At 64.2% G+C, this 18,238-nt stretch overlaps 1 protein-coding gene across 4 annotated transcripts in view; it reads right to left on the bottom strand.

Moving 5' to 3' along the window:
- Positions 1 to 18,238, bottom strand: part of ATP2B3 (ATPase plasma membrane Ca2+ transporting 3) — a 62,646-nt gene that overhangs the window by 18,527 nt on the left and 25,881 nt on the right. For all 4 annotated transcript variants that reach the window (XM_041741991.1, XM_041741987.1, XM_041741989.1 and 1 more), the window contains exons 7-20: positions 17,411 to 17,452; positions 16,072 to 16,236; positions 15,531 to 15,745; positions 14,703 to 14,945; positions 14,089 to 14,330; positions 10,743 to 10,977; positions 8,529 to 8,708; positions 8,322 to 8,409; positions 7,658 to 7,764; positions 6,359 to 6,550; positions 4,509 to 4,722; positions 3,294 to 3,505; positions 2,063 to 2,170; positions 421 to 603 (exon numbers count right to left, since the gene is read on the bottom strand). In XM_041741991.1, coding sequence (XP_041597925.1) covers positions 421 to 603; positions 2,063 to 2,170; positions 3,294 to 3,505; positions 4,509 to 4,722; positions 6,359 to 6,550; positions 7,658 to 7,764; positions 8,322 to 8,409; positions 8,529 to 8,708; positions 10,743 to 10,977; positions 14,089 to 14,330; positions 14,703 to 14,945; positions 15,531 to 15,745; positions 16,072 to 16,236; positions 17,411 to 17,452 — 2,426 coding nt within the window. The remainder of the gene's footprint in view (positions 1 to 420; positions 604 to 2,062; positions 2,171 to 3,293; positions 3,506 to 4,508; positions 4,723 to 6,358; positions 6,551 to 7,657; positions 7,765 to 8,321; positions 8,410 to 8,528; positions 8,709 to 10,742; positions 10,978 to 14,088; positions 14,331 to 14,702; positions 14,946 to 15,530; positions 15,746 to 16,071; positions 16,237 to 17,410; positions 17,453 to 18,238) is intronic.

The following is an 18,238-nucleotide window of genomic DNA, read 5'->3' as shown; positions in this document are numbered from 1 at the left end:
GGCCGTGAACGGCGAGCTCGCCAAAGGCTGTTTGTAATGGGCATCTGGCTCCTCCAGGTTGTCACCCCCCTGCCACCCGGCTGTGTCCGGCAAATGACGCAAGGCTCCGCAGCCACGCAGACGGTGGCTGGTCTGTGCCCCCCAAGAGACAATTATCGGTCACAACAGATACCTTTCGGTGACACCTGCACCTGGCATGGGGGAGGGCCCCCGGGCTCTGAGGGACGTGACAGAGACAGGCCATCGAGACACCGCAGCCGCCAGCAGGCGCACCTGGGGATGGCCCTTGTCGCCGAGGCAGCAACACCCAAGGGTTTCCCTACTGGTAGGGGGCTCAGGTCGCCCGCTCTCTGCCTCTTGCTTGCTTGCCACCCTCCGAGGGCGGGAAAGCCAGGGTGGCCAGGTGGCACGGCGGCTTACCTGCGTCTGAATCCGATTGAGGCCCCGGAACCAGAGGATCTGGCCGCGGCGGAGCTCCCGCTCGGCATGGTCGATCTCTTCCTCCCCCTCGGCCAGCTCCTCGTCGGTCATCTCATCCTTCCCGGGCCCGTGCCCTGCTTCCTTCAGGCACTTGAGCTGGCTGGTGGGGATGGTGGCGATGACCTGCGGGGCCACAGGTGAGGGCAGCGGACACAGGTGGCTGTCAGAGCAGCGCTGGTCCTTTCCGGGGTGTGTGGGGGCGGAGGCGGTGGGGGGTCTCTGCTGGGCCCGGGAAAGGCCCCAGCCCGCCCGCCGCCCTCTGACCCAGGCCGAGGCCCGCGTCTACGCCCCTTGCGCTCCGGCCTCGTGCACCATTGTCTCCACAACGGCTCTTCCCTGCGGGTGGAGCCGGGGACGGGACGTCCTGTCCTGGTCCCCGAGGCTGCCTGCCTGGGCCACCTGTGCCTGCTGCCAAGTGCTGCTCTCCAGAGAGATGCCAGCCTCTTTCCTCTGACCCGGAGGGGTCCTGGGGGAGCGGGGTGGGGAGGCCGTCGGGAGCAAGGAGTGGTTTCCAGGGAGGGGAGGTGTGGCCTTGGGCCTCGGCTCCCGACAGGGGACCTCTAGGCCCCCAGCGCGTCCTGCCTGACGAGGGGGGTCTCCGTCTCCCTGGGGCCGAGGGCCCACCAAGCAGTCTGTGCTGACGCATGATTCCTGGCGGGGCCCTGGGCCACACCTCTCGGCCTCACGTCTAGGGGGCAGGGCCTGGGTATCCGAGGTCACCCCGCGGGAGCTCCGGGCCTCCGGGACCGACCCTGCACCCGAGGCCCCGGACAGCGGCCCTGGTGGCAGCGCCCCATGCGTGTTGTCACACATCACATGTGTGACATGTGATGGTTCCCCCCGGCTAGGGACCTGGTGGCTCGCCCCTGCTCTCTCCCGAACCCTGCCCTGCACACACTCGATCTTGGACTTGCAGCTGCCGGAGCTGTGACAGGATGGCATCCGCTGTTTAAGCTGTGCTGTTTGGTTGGGGTGGCCTGAGGGGACTAAGACGCAGGACAAAGTGGATCCTGGACTTGGCCTCCTGTACAGTGTTCTAGAACTGCAGAGCAACGCTCTTGGGAGCCTCCTGTGCGCTATGGCCTGGGCCGTTTCCTAACGTAATCGCTGGGTGCCACCAGCCTCCCGCCGCACGTGGCTTTAACTGCCAAGGGCTTGAGGTGTCCGACTTTCACCTTCCATCATCTCAAAGTATTTCTTCACTTCCCTTGACCCTTTCTCTTTGCCCCTCGGAGAATTTCGCAGAGTGTTGTTTAGTTTCAAATATATGGGTACTTTCCAAGCCACCCCCATTTTAGGGGACGATTTTTGGCTTCTACCATGAAAAGGGGAGTGGTGGGTGATTTTGCTGGGGCTTTGTGACATCCCAGCCATGGCCCTTTGCCTTTCCTGTGCTGACACTGTCACCTGCGGCCTTGGCCCCGAGTGGTGACACGGCCCAGGCCTGAGCCCTGCTGTGAACACACCGGATGCATGGGCCCCGAGGCGCCACGATCCCCCCGCATCGTGCCCCTCTCTGGTGCTGTTGTGGAGGACACAGCTAAGGCGTGGGGCTGGGGAAGGCGACAAGGCAGACACTCACCTGTCCCCAGACCAGCTCCCCAACGCCAACGAACAGGCACCAGAGCCACTGCTCCGTGGACAGGGGGGAGCAGCTGAAGGGCTTTCCACCGAACTGGACGATGACAATCTGCAGGGGTGGGGTGGGAGGGAGGCAGGTCCAGCCGGGCACAGCTACTGAGGCCCCTCCTCCAGCACTCAGGGCCCGCCCTCCAGCCCCCCTCCCTGTCAGAGGTCACAGGGGCTGTTGGTTCCCCAGGCAGACGGGCCTCTGGCCGGGGCTCAGTGGATGGATCGGCCACATTTCCAGCTTCTCTAGACCCGACACTTTAACACCTGCCCTGCGCGCGCGTGCTGGCAGGCCGTGATCCGGACACCCCGAGGACATGCCCCGCTAGCCTTGCCCGGGCCACCTGATGCCCCGCGGCCCCTTCCTAGGGAAGAACAGCCCTCCGTGGGGTGAGCTTTTTCAATAAAGACCAACCAATCCCGGGCCCACGGCCCAGCCACCCCTGTAACTGTGCTCTCCTTTCCAGGCCACTGCCCCTGCCTGCCTGACCCAGGGCCAGGGCCCAGACAAGCAGAGGCAGCCCTGTGGCCCCCAGAGCCCTGAAATCATTCATACCGTGAGTCCTCAGCCTGCTCACCCCACCTCAGTTTCTCCCAAGAAGCCTCAGTAAGGCTCCCGCTCCCTGCTCTGCCTCCTGACTGACCCAGGTGCTTCCGCGGGTGGTCCCCCCACGGCGGGGGCCCCCTCCTTCGGGAAGCGAGGAGCTCCTGTAAGGAGCAAATGTGCTGGCCTGTTGCCCTCACTACGCCTCGTGTTTTCTATTAATACACCCCATTTCTGAAGGCTCAGCCTCTCCTCGGGAGTTGACTGGCCAGCCTGTCTGCAGCAAGGGGCAGGCAGAGGCTGGTGTGTCAGCACCGGAGCTAGGAAGCGCATCCCGAGGAACTTTCGGGGGTTCTGGTGGCCCCTCACCAAGGAATCATATGCTGGAAACGGGAGCGGCAGACTCGGAGAGGACTGTGAGGGGGTTCGTCCCGAGTAAGGCCCTCTCCGGCTCTCTGGGACCCAGCGGGTGAAGCCAGGGCAAGGCCAGGACGCTCTGAAGATGGGCACAGAGGACACGGGGTCCCAGGGAACGCGGGCAGGGGCTGGGAGAGCAGAACGGGACGGGCGGGCCCCTTGCGGGCCCGGGGCAGAGCCCCTGCGCCCCCACCTGCTGTAAGAGTGGGGCCGCCCTTCCTACCTGAATTGCAAAGGTGCCCAGGACGATGGTGCAGAAGATGGGGTTGCTGAAGATGCCATGGAAGACGTTCCGCTCACCATGGATCTTGCGGGCATTGATCTCGTTGAAGAGCTGCATCATGACGAAGGTGTTGAAGATGATGGTGTAGTGCTCGGAGGGTGGGGAGTGCAGGGGTGCATTCCTCCCGCTGTCGATGTCAAAGAAGAGCTCCCCTGCAAGCCAAGGGGTGCGTGAGGGGAGCCAAGCCCTGGGCGGACACGGCTCCCTGCCGGCATCACCTGAGGGGTGCCGGGGGGGCCGTGCCGGGGGCACACGCAGCCCCAACCCTGTGGCAGGACGGCTGAGGGCAAGTAAGGAGTCTCACCCCACAACCTGACTCGCAGCCAGGTGAGAAACCCCAGGTGAGAAACCCTCCCCAGGGCAGGAACGGAGACGCTCAGGCCAGGTTGAGCCACGGGTGGGCCCCGGAGGAAGCAGGCTGCAGGCCGGGCCTCCTCTCTGCCCTGTCCCTAAGCCTGGGCGGCCAGGCGACGGCCCTCAGCCAGGCCACGGGGCGCTTGGGCTCCCAGGACATCAGAGGAAGGCCCCCCGAGAGACCCCCTGCGCCCCCCTCTCCGGGACTGCTGTCCGGCAGCAAAAGCTGTCGTTGGGGACTTGCCCAGGGCGCCCTGACATGAGGGACAGGGGCCAGGACCAGCAAACCCAGCCCCGCTGCGAATCAGGGGAAGTGCCAGACACAGAGGCAGACGGGAGGGGGGGCATAGCTGCCACTGCTGAGGCTCAGGGCTCCCCGACTCCTCCCCCCGCAACTGCCTTCCCCTCCTGCCCTCGCCCCCTTCCCGCGCCCCCTTCCCGCTTCCTGACCCTTAGTGCCTCTCCCCTCCTCCTCCTCTCTGCCTTCCTCTACCACCTTCTTCTTCCTCCTCCTCCCCCTCCTGCTCTCCCTCTCCTCCCTCTCTTTCCTCCCGATCCCCCTCCTCGAACAGGGCTCTGCTCATTGTCCCCTGGAGAGATGGTCGCGGGGCGCGTGGATGGGTGAGCGCGATCTGGCTCTGGGTGGAGGGTGACACATGCTGTCTGTTCTCTGGGGAGTGGACGGTTTCTCGGCTGCTCAGGCGCCTGTGACCCCTGGGGGGGGGCACGCAGACAGGGCCGGCAGGGAGGTGAGGGAGGGGGCTCCGAGGTGCTCATCCGACCCTTCCGCGGGTGACCTACCGACGAACAGCAGCGTGAAGATGATGGTGAGCTGGTACACCGCGTGGCCCAGAATGTTCTTCATCATGGTGCGAGAGATCAGGGGCTTGTCGCGGCCGTACGGTTTCCGCAGCAGCAGCGCCTCGGTCGGTGGCTCCGTGGCCAGGGCCAGAGAGGCGAACGTGTCCATGATCAGGTTCACCCACAACATCTGCACGGCTTTGAGGGGAGAGTCCTGTGGAGAGGAGGCAGTCACCCGAGCGCGGGGCCGGGAGGCCCGCCGGCCCGCCACTCCCGGCGACCAAGTCGGCTTGGGGGCAGCGTCCCTGGCAGGACATGCGGCAAATCTGACTCCCAGAAAAAACATGACCTGGGGCAGCCCGGGTGGCTCAGCGGTTTAGTACCACCTGCAGCCCAGGGTGTGACCTCGGGGTCCCGGGATCGAGTCCCACGTCAGGCTCCCTGCATGGAGCCTGCTTCTCCCTCTGCCTGGGTCCCTGCCTCTGTCTCTCTCTCTCTCTCTGTGTCTCATGAATAAATAAATAAAATTAAAGAAACAAACGTGACCTCTCCGTCCCTGTCGTTAAGGTTAGCGGCGAGTTTTTGGTGCGTTTTCGGAGTCGTGCTCCCTGTGTCACCTGGTGGCAGTGGTCTAGAAGGTGCGGTCCCAACTGTCAGCAGGAGCTTGGCAGCCCCGGCCCCTGCAACGGGCGCTCTCCCAACCACCCGCACCCAAGGGGCGGGAAGACACAGGGTCTCCCCCGCACCTTTCTCCTCACCCCCCTGTGCTGGTGAGAAACCAGCCCCGCAGGAGGCAGACACAGAGAGCCCCGTTCCGGGTGATTGTGTTGCTCTGAAATTTCCAGAACTACAGATCCACAGAGGCAGAAAGCAGATGAGTGGGTGTGGGGAGCTGGGGGCAGGGAGGCTGGCATCGGGGTGAGGCAAAGGTGGGGCCCGACGCCGTGAATGGACCGGGTGCTGCCGGGCGGTGCGCGTCCAGCGGTACGATAGGGCAGCGTATGCGATGTGGACTTTGTCTCCATGAGGAAGACTTTTCAGAGGGACGCGGATTCTGGACACTCACTACGGGGGAGAACTGGACCATCGAAAACGGGGAAGGGGCTCCTCCGGGGGTTTAAATACGGAGCTCCCATCGGAGCCGGCACTGGCCCTCCCGGATCTAGCCCCACGAGAAGGGAGAGGTCCCCACAAACTCTTGTACGCGCGTGTTCACAGCCCACGAACGGTGGAAGCGACCCCAGTGCCCATCGATGGAGCCAGGGACAAACGAGAGGCGCTCGCTCCATGCGACGGAGCACGGGTCTCACCAGAAGGGACGAGGTGCCGATCCAAGCCATCGCATGGATGGACCCCGAAAACATGATGCGCACCGAAAGGCGCCAGACACAGAGGACCACGTGTTACTTGGTCCCATTTGCACGAAGGGTTCCAGAACGGGCAAGTGTGTAAAGATGGAAAGCAGACCTGTGGGTGCCAGGGACTGGGGGACGGGGACGGGGACGGGGACGGGGATGGGGTCTTCTTAGGGGCTGTGAAAATGTCCAGAAGCCAGACAGGGGCAGGGGTTGCACACACTGTGGATGCACCGAATGCCACTGAACGGCGAGTGCTCTCAGATGGCGACCTTTGTAGCCTGTGATTTCCATGTCAGTTAAAAACAACGTGCAGCGGAGAGAAGACCTGGCTGTCGCCGGCGAGCCCTCGGGCAGGGCTCTTCGCCCGCACACTCCTGGGAGGGGGGGGTCGCACTGGCGTGGGGGGGGGGAGCGCCCCCTTCTGCAGACTCCGTGGCTGGTGGGAGGGCGAGCCCGGGGTCGGCCTCGGGCACGGCACCCCCCAGTGCCCACCTGAGTAATGCAGGCGCCGGTGAAGGCCACGATCACGGCCACCACGTTGACCGTCAGCTGGAACTGCAGGAACTTGGAGATGCTGTCGTACACGTTGCGACCCCACATGACCGCCTTGACGATGCTGGTGAAGTTGTCATCGGTCAGGATGATGTCCGAGGCCTCCTTGGCCACGTCAGTCCCTGCGATGCCCTGGTTGGGGGGTGCGGAGACACGCACAGTGTCCACGGGCCCCTTCCCCAGCCCCGCCACCTGGGCCGCCGGCCCGGCCTCCCTTCCAAACGAGCCTCCCCACCAGCTAGACACGGATCTTGTGTCGCGCAGCGCGGCCTCTCCTACGGCGGCAGGTGGTCTCACGGCAAGGTGAGGGTCTTGGCTCATAAACAGAGGGTGCCGCCACCATGGCCACCGCTCTGGCATCACGTGCGGGGCCCAGCCGCCAGCGCGTGGCCGCCGACCAGCCTTCCGTGCGGTGTGAGCGTGCCAGGGCCGCTTGCATAGGAGCTCCGTGAGCGCCGGGCCGGGCGCCCTCGGCAGAGCAGGGACAGGGCTTCCCGGCCTGCACGGAGCTGTTTGGAGGAGGACCTGCGTCCCTGCTGCTCAAAGCCCCGGGTGCCCGGACAGCTGCGGCCTGGCAAAGCTGCACACCCTGTCTGCTGCCCCGAGGCTGGTTCTCACCGAGCCTGGGGGCTGGGGCTTGGTCCCCTTCTGGGCCCGGGGTTCTGAGCAGGACTGGCCTGTACCCCTGGCGCCCGCCCACGGTGCGCTGCAACCACTGTGGTGCCAGGCGGGGAGAGGGGCTCACAGGGTTTCCGCCTTTGGCCACCGAGCGCGCCTCGTCACCCTGCCACCCGGGCAGCGGGCTCAGGGCTTTACGGCAATACTAGCTCCACAGAAGCAACAGGAGAGCAACACAGAGGACAAGCTCGTCTGGGGGGCTGTGGTGATCACACTTGGGCCTGAGGGTCACTTCATTTTATTTTATTTTATTTTATTATTTTATTTTATTTTTTATTATTATTTTTTTTCTGAAGGTCACTTCAAATGACCCAGGCCCGGCTGAGGTGGGTGCACAAGTGCCAAGTCCCCCAGCGTCACCTCGAGCATCCCCACACCAAGTGCCTTTAAACAAATCACACGTTTGTCCCCTGCCCCGCAGAGCCTGTGGGGGCCCAAGTGGCTGGGATGAGAGAGGAGGAGGCCTCGACACCAGCTCCCACCTTCCTGCACGAAGCTCACGTCCTCGAGACATAAGACGCTACCTGGTGTGGCAAACCAGGCGGGCGCGGGGTGGCTTACCATGGCGAAGCCCACATCTGCCTTTTTGAGGGCCGGCCCGTCGTTGGTGCCATCCCCGGTCACGGCCACCACCTGCCGCTGCTCGCCCGTGTTGCTGTCGATGATGCCTGCAACGCAGAGTGGGGCGTCTGTGCCCGGGGCTCCTGCCTGGGCGCCGTGGGGGGCTGGTGACTCACGAAGCCCTTCGGGCTTGCCACCGTGCCGACGGCCCCCCCGGCCTCTGCGCTTCTGTCACCTTCGCGGTCCAGTCCCTGTGCCTTGACAGCGGCCCGGCCCCCTCCCCCGGCCCCGGCCCCACACCCGTCAGATGAGACAGGATGGTGCAAAGGGGCAGAGGCAGGGGGCTCAGCACCGGGGGACTTGGACAAGTGTCTCCCTCCCCGGTGCCTCAGTTTCCCCATGTGTTACAGCGAGAGGCCATCCTGTCCTGGCGTCTTCCACCCAGGTTGTCAGCCAGGAGGGGCAGAGGAGTGAGCCCTGGCCTGTCAGCCCTCGTTACCCCCTGTTTTCCTGGCGAGGAGACTAAAGTGCGGGGGGGGGGGGGGCATGTCCAGCAGCAGCCCAGGACCCCACCTCTTAGGCAGGCCCTGGAGCTGGGCTTTGGGAGTCTGGCGGGCGCGGCACCTCGGGGAGGGGTGGGGCGTGGCGGGGCGAGCCCCATTACCTTTGACCAGGGTGTGCTTGTCGGTGGGAGACGATCGGGCGAGGACCCTCAGCTTGGGCCACACCTTGTCCAGCCGCTCCTGCTCTATCTGGGAGGGGGAAGCACACAGAGGCTGCAGAGCCCGGGTGGGGGGTGCCGGGCAGAGGTCGGGGGACAAACAGCCAGAACCCTGTACTGAGGCCGGGGCGCCGCCGAGCCCGGGACTACCTCGCCTTTCTCATTGCGGATCCGCCGGTTGAACTCCTTCCCCTCCAGGCACAGGAAGTCCTCCCCAGGCTGGATGATGCCGCACTTGGCCGCGATGGCCCGGGCCGTGTTGATGTTGTCTCCAGTCACCATGCGGACCGTGATGCCAGCACGCTGGCATTTGCGGATGGCCTCAGGGACCTGGAAGAGACGAGAGAGTCACTGAGGCCGGGCCCATCTGTGTCTGGGCTGTTCCCTCTCCCTCTGTGCCATCCAGATGTGCGGCACCCTCCCCCCATCGTGGTCCCCAAGGAGGGCATCCGGGGAAGACACAGCTTGTCTCCTCTGCTGCCTGGTCCGCAGCGGGCAGGGTGCCTCCTCAGGGCCCCAGCACCCCTCCCCAACCCTGGGTGCTTGCTTCACGGAGCTGGGCCCCAGGACTGGCGATGACTCAGACCCAGGCCTCCAAGCACCAAGAGGGCTAGGAGATGGCACTGGAAGCTTTTGCGCTGTCGAGGGGGCACCACCGGAGTCGTGTCTGGAAAGGCGACCAGAGAAATCGGCCGGCTCCGTCAACCCCATTTTCCACTGGGAAACGAGACGCGGAGCTGCCGAGCCGCCGAGCCAGGAGGGGCCCTGGTTACCAGGCTGGCTGGCAAGGTGGCTGTGTCAGCTCTGCGAGAGTGAGAAGGCACCTCTGTCCCCAGCTACCCTGCCAGATGGCAGGGCTGACGGCAGGCCTGTCCCTTTGGGGCCCTGACTCAGGGCCGGCTCCTGGCCATCAGCAGGCTTGTGGCCAAGCTCTGGGCACCTCTCACTCGCCCGCCCCAGCCCGCTCGTTTCTACGACAATACAAAATCTGAGACACATAGAGCCACAGGCTTCACGTGATAAGGTCCTGTCACTCCTCCTTAGGGGAGACGGAGCAAGTGGACGGGCGGCTGAGGTGGAAGGGGGGCAGGCTGCCTTCGGCGGTACAGAGATGGCTGTGGCCAGGGTCCTGGGAGTACAGGGACGATGCCCCCTGGGTCCCGGGGGTGTTCCCACACCCAGCAGCCTGGGAGCACCGTTGAACACCAGCCAGGGGCCTGCGGCCGTGCAGGGGTGTGTGGGGGGCGGGGGCGGCGGTGAGCAGCTCCGTCCAGAAGGGGAAGGCCCTCGGGTCTATGCCAGGGGAGCAGAGCGCTGTGACTCGGCCTCCTCGTCTGTGCCTCCCCTCCTCTCTGGGTCGAAGAGGGGAAAGGCCCAAGACCGTGCATCCCCAGGGGTGGCCCTGCTTTTGACACGACACGGGTGCCACCGGAGAGGCCTCGGGAGGAGACAGAGGGTCCCTCCGTGCCTCTGGCAACCTGTACCGCCTGCACCTTGCACGGTCCCCATGGGGCCTGGTGTCCTAGCACTGCCGTGGGCGCTCCACCCTGGGCTCAGCCCCGCGGCTCTCCCTCTCTTAGGGACCTCCTGTCCCTGGGGACCGACAAGTGGCCCCTGTGTTCCTTTGTTCTACGGCCTGTTCAGCTTCTGCCCAGTTTCTCCATTCCCTCTGCAGAAAAGCTGCTGGTAGAGCCATCTACGCAGACCAGCTTCCCATCTGGACCCTTCCTACAAGTCTCTTTGAAGCCTCCTCCCCCATCTGTCTCAGCTGCACGCTCACTCCATGACATCCCTCAGATAAGGATGCTTCCGGAATCTCTCCCCCGCCAGGATCTTCTGCTTTGAGCTCCCCACTCCTACAGATGCCTACCCCTTGACATCTCTACGGGGATGCCCCGAACCTCACTTGACCCCAACTGAACCCTTGACTGAGGACTGCCCCCCGCCCCCCAGACCTGTGTCCTCTCGGACTCCCAGCCCAGTGACAGCACTGCCATCCACCCGTGTGTCTGAACCAGAGCCCTGGGAGTGGCGCCTGACTCTTCCCTCTCCCTGACTCCATCAGTCCTGCGGGTGTCACAGCCCTCGAGGTCCTACCGGCGCCGCCTCTCACCTGGTAGAGGCAGAGCATGAGCAAGGGCGGGAGGGCAAGGGGGATCGAGTGTGCCGGGGAGGTCCGACCTGGGGGACTCCGAGGCCCTGCCCTTGCCCGCCTTTCCTGACCTTTCTGGACTCCAGCAGGAGGTCGTGCGGTCGCAGGGCAGGCAGGAGAAAGGGGCCACGCCGCGGAGGCCGGATGGGAAGAAGGGCTGCCCCTCCACCCAGCCAACCACCTGGGCCGCCCGCAGAGAGGCAGGTGGCTACCTCGGGCCGCACGGGGTCCTCGATGCCCACGACGGCTATGCAGGTGAGGTCGCCCACGACCTCGTTCTCGTTGTCCCAGTCGGGCTCCTGAGCGGCGGCGAAGTCCCGGTAGGCAATACATATAGTGCGCAGGCCGTCGCAGGCCATGGGCTCGATGATCTTCTTCACCATGTCATCCCGGTCCCGGGGGCGAAAGCCACGCAGTTCACCGTGGCTGTTTAAGATGTTGCTGCACCTGGGGGGAGGGGGGGACAGAACGACACGGCTTGGTGTCAATGAGGCGAGGGGAGCTGGACCAGCAGGCCGTCTCAGCGGGCGCCACTCAGTGTGAGCCGTCCATCCTGCGTGGCAGAGGCTTCTCAGGGAGGACGCGTCCTGCCTCTGCGGGGCCTAGCGGGGTCCCCCCACGCCTTCACGTTCCTCCCAGCCCCTCAGCATGTGACCTTATTTGAAAAGAAGGTTGTTGCAAATTCAGATGAGGTCATATTGGTTTGCAGTGGGCCCTTGGTCCACTAAGCGGTGTCCTCATAAACAGGACATCGAGACAGAGACACACACGGACGAGGCAGCGTGAGGACGCAGGCAGAGATGGGGTGACACATCTCTGCGCCGAGGAGCTCCAAGGACTGCTGCGAGAGACCAGGAAAGATCCTCCTCTGGCAGCTTCGAAGGGAGCACGGACCTGCCCACACCTTCGTCTTGGAATTCTGGACTCCAGAACTCTGAGAGAACAGTTTTCTATGCTTTTAAGCCATCAAATTTATGGTCCTTTGTCCTGGCAGCTCCAGGAGCCGGAAACTCATAGACCTGTGTAGGCAAGGAGACCCCAGAGTGCACAGCTCACCCCAGCCTCACAGGGACTCTGGGAGTTGAGGCACATTGTTCTTGCCCCTCTAGGCTTTAGGGCGAGAGTGTGGGACACCAGCAGAACTGTCACTCCATGGAGCGAGGCCATGACAAAGAAGCCACGGTGGCATAAGCTCTGGCGAGCCCACGATGGCGGGACTGGTGGGACTCAGGTGCAGAAAGGAAGGGGCAAAGGCACCAAGGATACCAGAAGCAGGCGGAGGGCGAACGGGAGCCCCAGACAGATTGGGGAAGGGCGGGAAGTCACCATCACAGGAAGAGCCGGTGGGGACTCCAGCCTTTCTGTGGATTCAGTCACGGAAATCTCACGACATTCCCAGGAGGGAAGTATTTCTGGTGTCTCCGTGCAGGGGAAACTGAGTCTGTGGCAGAGGAGTAACTCGACGTTCACACGCTGGCCAAGAGCAGAGCAAGGGCTGGAGCCCAGCGCCCAACTACAGGAATCAGGCTTTTGGGCATGGTACTGCGCCTGCCGGAGGGGAAGGGAAGCACACGAAGGGGGCTGGGGCCCCAAATCCAGCTGCCACACCCACTGGGATGCGGCAGGACAGCTTCCTTTCAGGGAGAGGAGATGAACCCCGGGCCTCCCTCTTCCTTTCAGGGAGAGGAGATGAACCCCGGGCCTCCCCCAGTTGCAGCGACAACTGCTGCAAAGCGGTGGCCTTTGCACCTGGGGAGTCTGTGCCTGGGCAGAGTTTTGGGGGAGAATATTCGTGTTTTAGAAGGTGGCTTTGGAGGAAGTGAGGAGCTAGGTGGGCAGAGTGGAGGGCGGGGGTGGGGGCCTGGAGGCGGAGCTGCACGCTCCCCCCAGTTTCGTTCTCATTACAGCTTTATTGAGATCTAATCCACACACCACACAATTAGCCCATTTAAGAGGTAGAGTCGTGGGCTGCCCGCGTGGCTCAGTGGTTGAGCCTCTGCCTTCGGCTCGGGGCGTGATCCCAGTCTGGGGATCGAGTCCCACATCGGCTTCCCTGGAGCCTGCTTGTCCCTCTGCCTGTGTGTCTACCTCTTTATCTGTGTCTCTCATGAATAATTAAATAAAATCCTTTAAGAAAAATGTGGAGTCGTGCAACTGTCACCACAGTCGATTTTAGGACATTTTCATCACCCCTAAGAGAAACCCCATACAAGCAACACAAGAAATAAAGAGATGAACTGGACTTTGCCATTGGAAGACGCTTGTGCATCCAGGGATGAGTCAAGAGGATGAAAAGAAGAAAAAAAAAAGCCAATCAGGAGAGTGAAAGACGGACCTCGGCCGGGGAGAAGGTAATTAGAAATCAGGTGTGGTGAGGGTCTGGTACCCGGCGTACAGCAAGGGCTCTTCCAGCTCAGTGACATCAAACCCAAAAACTCAAATCGAAGATGAGCAAAGGCCTGGACTAGCTTTTTCTCCAAAGAAGACACACAAATGGCCAGGGAGGGTATGGGAAAGTGCCAACATCACGAGTCGTCAGGGAAGCGCAAAGACAACCACCGAGAGGCCCCAGATCACAGCTACTGGGATGGCTATGACGATGGTAGTAGTCGTGACAGTCCTAACGGACGCAGAGGGACCCATGTTGGTGAGAACGAGGAGACACTGGAACCCTCATGCGCGGCAGGTGACAATAGAACATGATGCGTCCCCTGTGGGAAACAGTTTGGTGGCTCCCCGAAAGGGGAAACTCTGTTCCCAGAGGACCCAGCACCTCGACTCCTAGGAATATGCCCAAGAGCCCTGGAAACATGTACTCGGACAAAGACGTGTACACCCGTGTTCGCGGCAGCCTGGTTCACAGGAGCCAGAGGCGGGAACGGCCCGAGGGGACCGCCAGAGGACGAACAGTTAAAGGACGTGTGGTCCAGGGGATCCCTGGGTGGCTCAGCGGTTTGGCGCCTGCCTTTGGCCCAGGGCGCGATCCTGGAGACCCGGGATCGAGTCCCACATCGGGCTCCCGGTGCATGGAGCCTGCTTCTATCCTCTGCCTGTGTCTCTGCCTCTCTCTCTCTCTGACTATCATAAAAAAAAAAAAAAGAAAGAAAAAAAAAAAAGAACGTGTGGTCCAGCCACACGGTGGGATATCACGCAGCCACGAGGAGGGGAGCACCCATGTGCGCCCCGACTCCTGCAGGAACCTCCGCGACGCTCGGCTCCGTAAAGGCGGCCTGACATAAGAGGCCACGTGGCATGCGACCCCTTTGGCATCGGATGTCCACGACGGGCACATCCGTGGAGAAAGGGGAGGAGCTGCCGCCAGGGGCCGGGAAGGGGAGACGGGAGGGGCCGTTTAATGGGGACGAGGGTTTCCTCGGACGAGAAGGTCCTGTGACCCCGGTGACAGCGCACCGCCCTGGGAGCACACCCGGGGCCGCCGCACGGACGTTTGAGAGCGATTCAAGTGGCCGAGCTTGATGTCACAGGCACTCTACGGACCCCGGGACCCCGGGACCCGTCCTGTGTGGCCGGCCGCCAGCCCCCGGGGCGCCCGCTCACTTTTTCAGCAGGATCTCCGAGGCGCCCTTGCTGAAGAGGCGGAAGCCGCCGTCAGGCATGCGGATGACTGTGCTCATGGACTTGCGGACGGAGTTGAAGGTGTACACTTTGTAGAGCTTGTCTTCTGGAATCTGCTCCCGCACAGGCTGGAAGTCCCGCTTCAGGTCCAGGACAAAGCCCAGCAGGGCACACTCCGTCTTGTTGCCCACCTGGCGTGGGAGCGCGCCTTCCTTCTCTGGAGGCTACGAGGCAAGGAGACCCAGCATGGCACCGGGGCAGGGGCCGCGTCTGCCCTCCTGGTGGCCCCCGGGGCCCCGCCTGGCTGTGGCCGCCTTGTCTCTAGGGGGTGCTGGCAGGGAGCCGAGGAGGGCCTCCGCGGGGACTAGATGGGCGGGCTGCTCCCCGCGCACGGGGCTTGGAAGGGGTTTCCAGAAGCTGCGGGTGCCCGCCCCGCAGCCAGGACCGGAGCCCAGGGATGAGTGGAGGCCGACCAGCGTCCCGGAGACCCCCGCGGCCCTGGTGCCAGCTGACGCTGCCGTCTCCCGGCTGGTCCCCTTCCTTCGCCCCGCCCCAGCCTGGCCCGGCCCGCTGCCCGCTGCCCGCTGCCCGCTCACTAGTATTTTCGTGGTGTAGGCACTGTTGATGGAGATGGCGTGGACCAGGAGGTCAAGGATCTTGGGGGTCAGGGTGCTGGGGGCTGGAACCTCCTTGTAGTGGGTGTCCCCGAGGTAGGACTGGACCACGGTCATACGGTTGGTGGTGAGTGTGCCGGTCTTGTCTGAGCAGATGGCTGTGGCGTTGCCCATGGTCTCGCAGGCATCCAGGTGACGGACCAGGTTGTTGTCCCTCATCATTTTCTGTAGAGGGCACGGACGGGGACTTGGGTAGCCAGCTGTCCCCGGGGAGCTTGGCCCATGGGGCGGGGGAGCGGGAGGTTGTCAGCATGTCCCGTGCCAGTCTGCTCGGGCCTGCCAGCCTTCTGGGTGGCACTAACAGCCCGGAGGGCCTCGCTCAGCTGGCCAAGCGGTCACCTCTGGGCAGCCGCTCTCCCCAGAGCTCGCCTGGGGCCTCCCTGCTTCCAAGACACCCCCCTGCGTGTAGCCCCCTCTCAGATCACCCGCTGTCTCTGTGGTCCCCCACCCCGCCCCCCATGATCTCCCCTCCTGGTCACCCACTTTGTCTCCGAGCCCTCTTCTGCAAGTGACACCAGCACCCTCAACGTCCTGCAGAGGCCAGGGCCATCCCACCGCCTCCCCGCTTCCCGGCTCATCTCGCGGCTCCCCTGCTCAGCGCCCCCGCGCCCCCCACCCCGAACTGATTCTAAATTTCCTCCAATCCTCGCCTCGCCAAGTTGCTTAATGGCTTCGAACTCCGCCTTCTGGGTCTGTGTCCTGGTATCAAGGGATTCTCACTCCTACTGTGTTGTTCATTGGTATTAGTACCTTGACCGAGTAGGCTAAGGAGATGGTGACAGCCAGAGGCAGGCCCTCCGGGACGGCCACGACCAGCACAGTGACACCGATGATGAAAAACTTCACAAAGTACTGCACGTAGACAGGCGTGCACTCCGCCAGCCACACTCGGCCGTCCACGACGAAGGTCTCGATCACAAAGTAGAGGACCAGGATGATGACAGTGATGGCAGACATCACCAGCCCTGCGGGCCACGGAAGCCACCGAGGGAGGGGGGGGAGGGGAGTTAGCGGGGTGAGGGAGGGACGGGGGAGAGCGAAGGAGGCGTAAGGGGGGCTGCAGCAGGGGCCGCTCCGGCTCAGGGGGGCTGGGGGGCACTCCCTTCGCCCAGCCTCGCGGAGGAGGTCGGGAGCCCCGCTCTCTGCCTGGGGCTGCGCCTGACCCCATGGCCACTGCCGGCCCCGGCGGGCCCCTGGCTGCCTGGCTGCCCCCCGCCACCTGCGGCCCGAGCCCGGAGCCCAGCGTGGGCACGCACGGGTGGCCCCGCGGCCCCGCCTCCCCTGGCCGCACCTGCTTTCCCGATCTGCACCGCCAGCTTGGTGAGCTTGCCCTGCAGGACCGACTTCTCCTTCTTGGGCACGCTGGCTTTCTTCTTCTCCCGTTCCTCCATCTCGCCGCCCTCCGCGCTCTTCAGGGGCTGCATTTCCATGGCCACCGCCCCGTCCTGCTTCTTAGCTGCGCACAGGGGAGCCCCCCAGCCCAAGTTAGGGCCCCGGGGCGGCTGCGAGGGGCTGGCGGGCTCAGGGGCTGTCTGTGATTTCCGAGTGACACAGCCCAGGGGCGCTGTCCTCTCCCTCCTCTCTGCCCGGCAGCCCAGGCCCTCCTGACGCGGGCGGGGGCTCCAGGGCCGCGCTGGCCGGGGTGGACGTGGCCGTCTCGGGCCCTCTCAGGGCAGAGGACACGCACCAGCACGAGTCACTGGGGCGCACACACACACACACACACACACACACACACACACACACACACGGTGGCCGGTCCCATGAGGCCCCGAATCTCGACACCTGACAGCAGAGGCCTGGGACCTGGGGAACGTTCCGGAACCTTGAGCTGACCCACTGGTCCTCCGGTGTCCAAGCCACCTCCCTGCTCTCCCCAGGAGGCCTAGGGGCCCCTGCACCCTTCTCCCCTGCTCCCTGCCTCTCGAGTGGGTGCCTTGACTTCCATCAGGCTCCGGGCCCGCCCTGGGCGCCCCCTCGGCCCAGTCCCTGGCTGCAGGTGGCTGCCGCTGGGACGGGCCAGGCCTCTACGGGCAAGCCTCGCCCCTCTCTCTCCTCATGGGGCCCTCGCTACTCTCCTGCAGCCACTTTGCTGTCTTCTGGGACAGGTGGCTGTCCCCCTGACCCAAATGCCCTCCCAACCTTAGCTATCCTCTGAACTCCAGTGTCCTTGTCTGACCTCCTCTTGGTCTCTGTGTCCCTGGGTCCCACAGTGCACTGGAGTCTTGCCCCAGGTCCGTTTCTCTGCACCGCCACCGTCCCAACATCCAGGACCGTGCTTATCCACCTGTGCATCCCCGGCACCTGCATCTGACCACTGACAAGCCTCATCCCGGCCACAGAGTAGCAGCACCCACCAGACAGTCGGCTGACAGGAGAGCGGGCGCCAGATGGCCACCCAGTCACCCTGCCTCAAAGCTGCAGCCGAACTGGGAAACCCACAGGCCTGAGCCTCAGTTTCCTCACCCGGAAGCCCACTCACAGGTGATCTCTGCATACTTCTGGCAGGGTCTGCGGATGCCCCCCCCACCGCCCCACTCACCTGGGTGCTGCTCCTGCAACCTAGGCAGGCGGCCCCCACCCCGTGCCACACCCCCGCCACCCCACCCTGAGCACAGGGCGCACATTACCTTTGGTCTGGCTACTCTCCATCGCCCCGTCCTGCTGCTTGCCTACAGTGGAAGAGGAACGACAGACGCGAACACTTGAGAACACCCACGTGGTCCTGGCACACGCCCATGCACACGGGACAGCGGGACACGGACAGCGAGGCCAGAGAGCAGGGTGGAGAGTGCGGAGGAGGGGACGATGGCTCCGTACCCCCAGCCACACTCCGGCGGCCCATCGTGGCCTCCCGGCACGTGGGCGCCCCGCTCTGGGCTTCCTGACGGACGCCCCAGGCCTCCAGCGATCCCTCAAAGCCAGCCCTGGACGCACTGTGGGTCACACGTGGCCAGCAGTGGGAGGTCTCCAAAGAGGCCGCCACCGTGGGGAGCTAGAGCTGCCAGCTGTGCCGACGTGGAGCAGGGCCCCGAGCGGCTGACCCAGGGGGTCCCTAGCCCCGACCTGCCTCGACATCGGCTCTGTCTGCGCACAGCCAGCAGGTAGCTCCAGGAGGGTGAGGCTCCAGAAACCTGCCAGCTTTGGGTGCCCGCCCGGGGTCCCTGGAGGGGGGTCTCCGGGGGGGGCATTCACGAACACGCTCTGTGACCACGAAGCCGGTGCTGCGACCGTGGCAGGGGCTGCCTCCCCAGGCCAAGGTCAACAGTGCTGGCAGCGAGTCCGGCACCGCGCTCAGGGTCAGGCTCTGCACCCAGCTCCTCCGGCCCCGTCTTTCCAGGGCATCAGGGGTGGGCCACCGGCGGGCTTTTGCCCAGCTGGGCGAGGAGGGGCCCAGAACCGAGTCCTGGAGACCTGGGACACTTAGGGGCCAGAGCTGGAGGCGGGGAGCCCGGGGA

Source organism: Vulpes lagopus, chromosome X (assembly GCF_018345385.1).
Source record: "Vulpes lagopus strain Blue_001 chromosome X, ASM1834538v1, whole genome shotgun sequence".
NCBI lineage: Eukaryota > Metazoa > Chordata > Mammalia > Carnivora > Canidae > Vulpes > Vulpes lagopus.
This window is presented reverse-complemented; position numbering and strand designations above follow the sequence as displayed.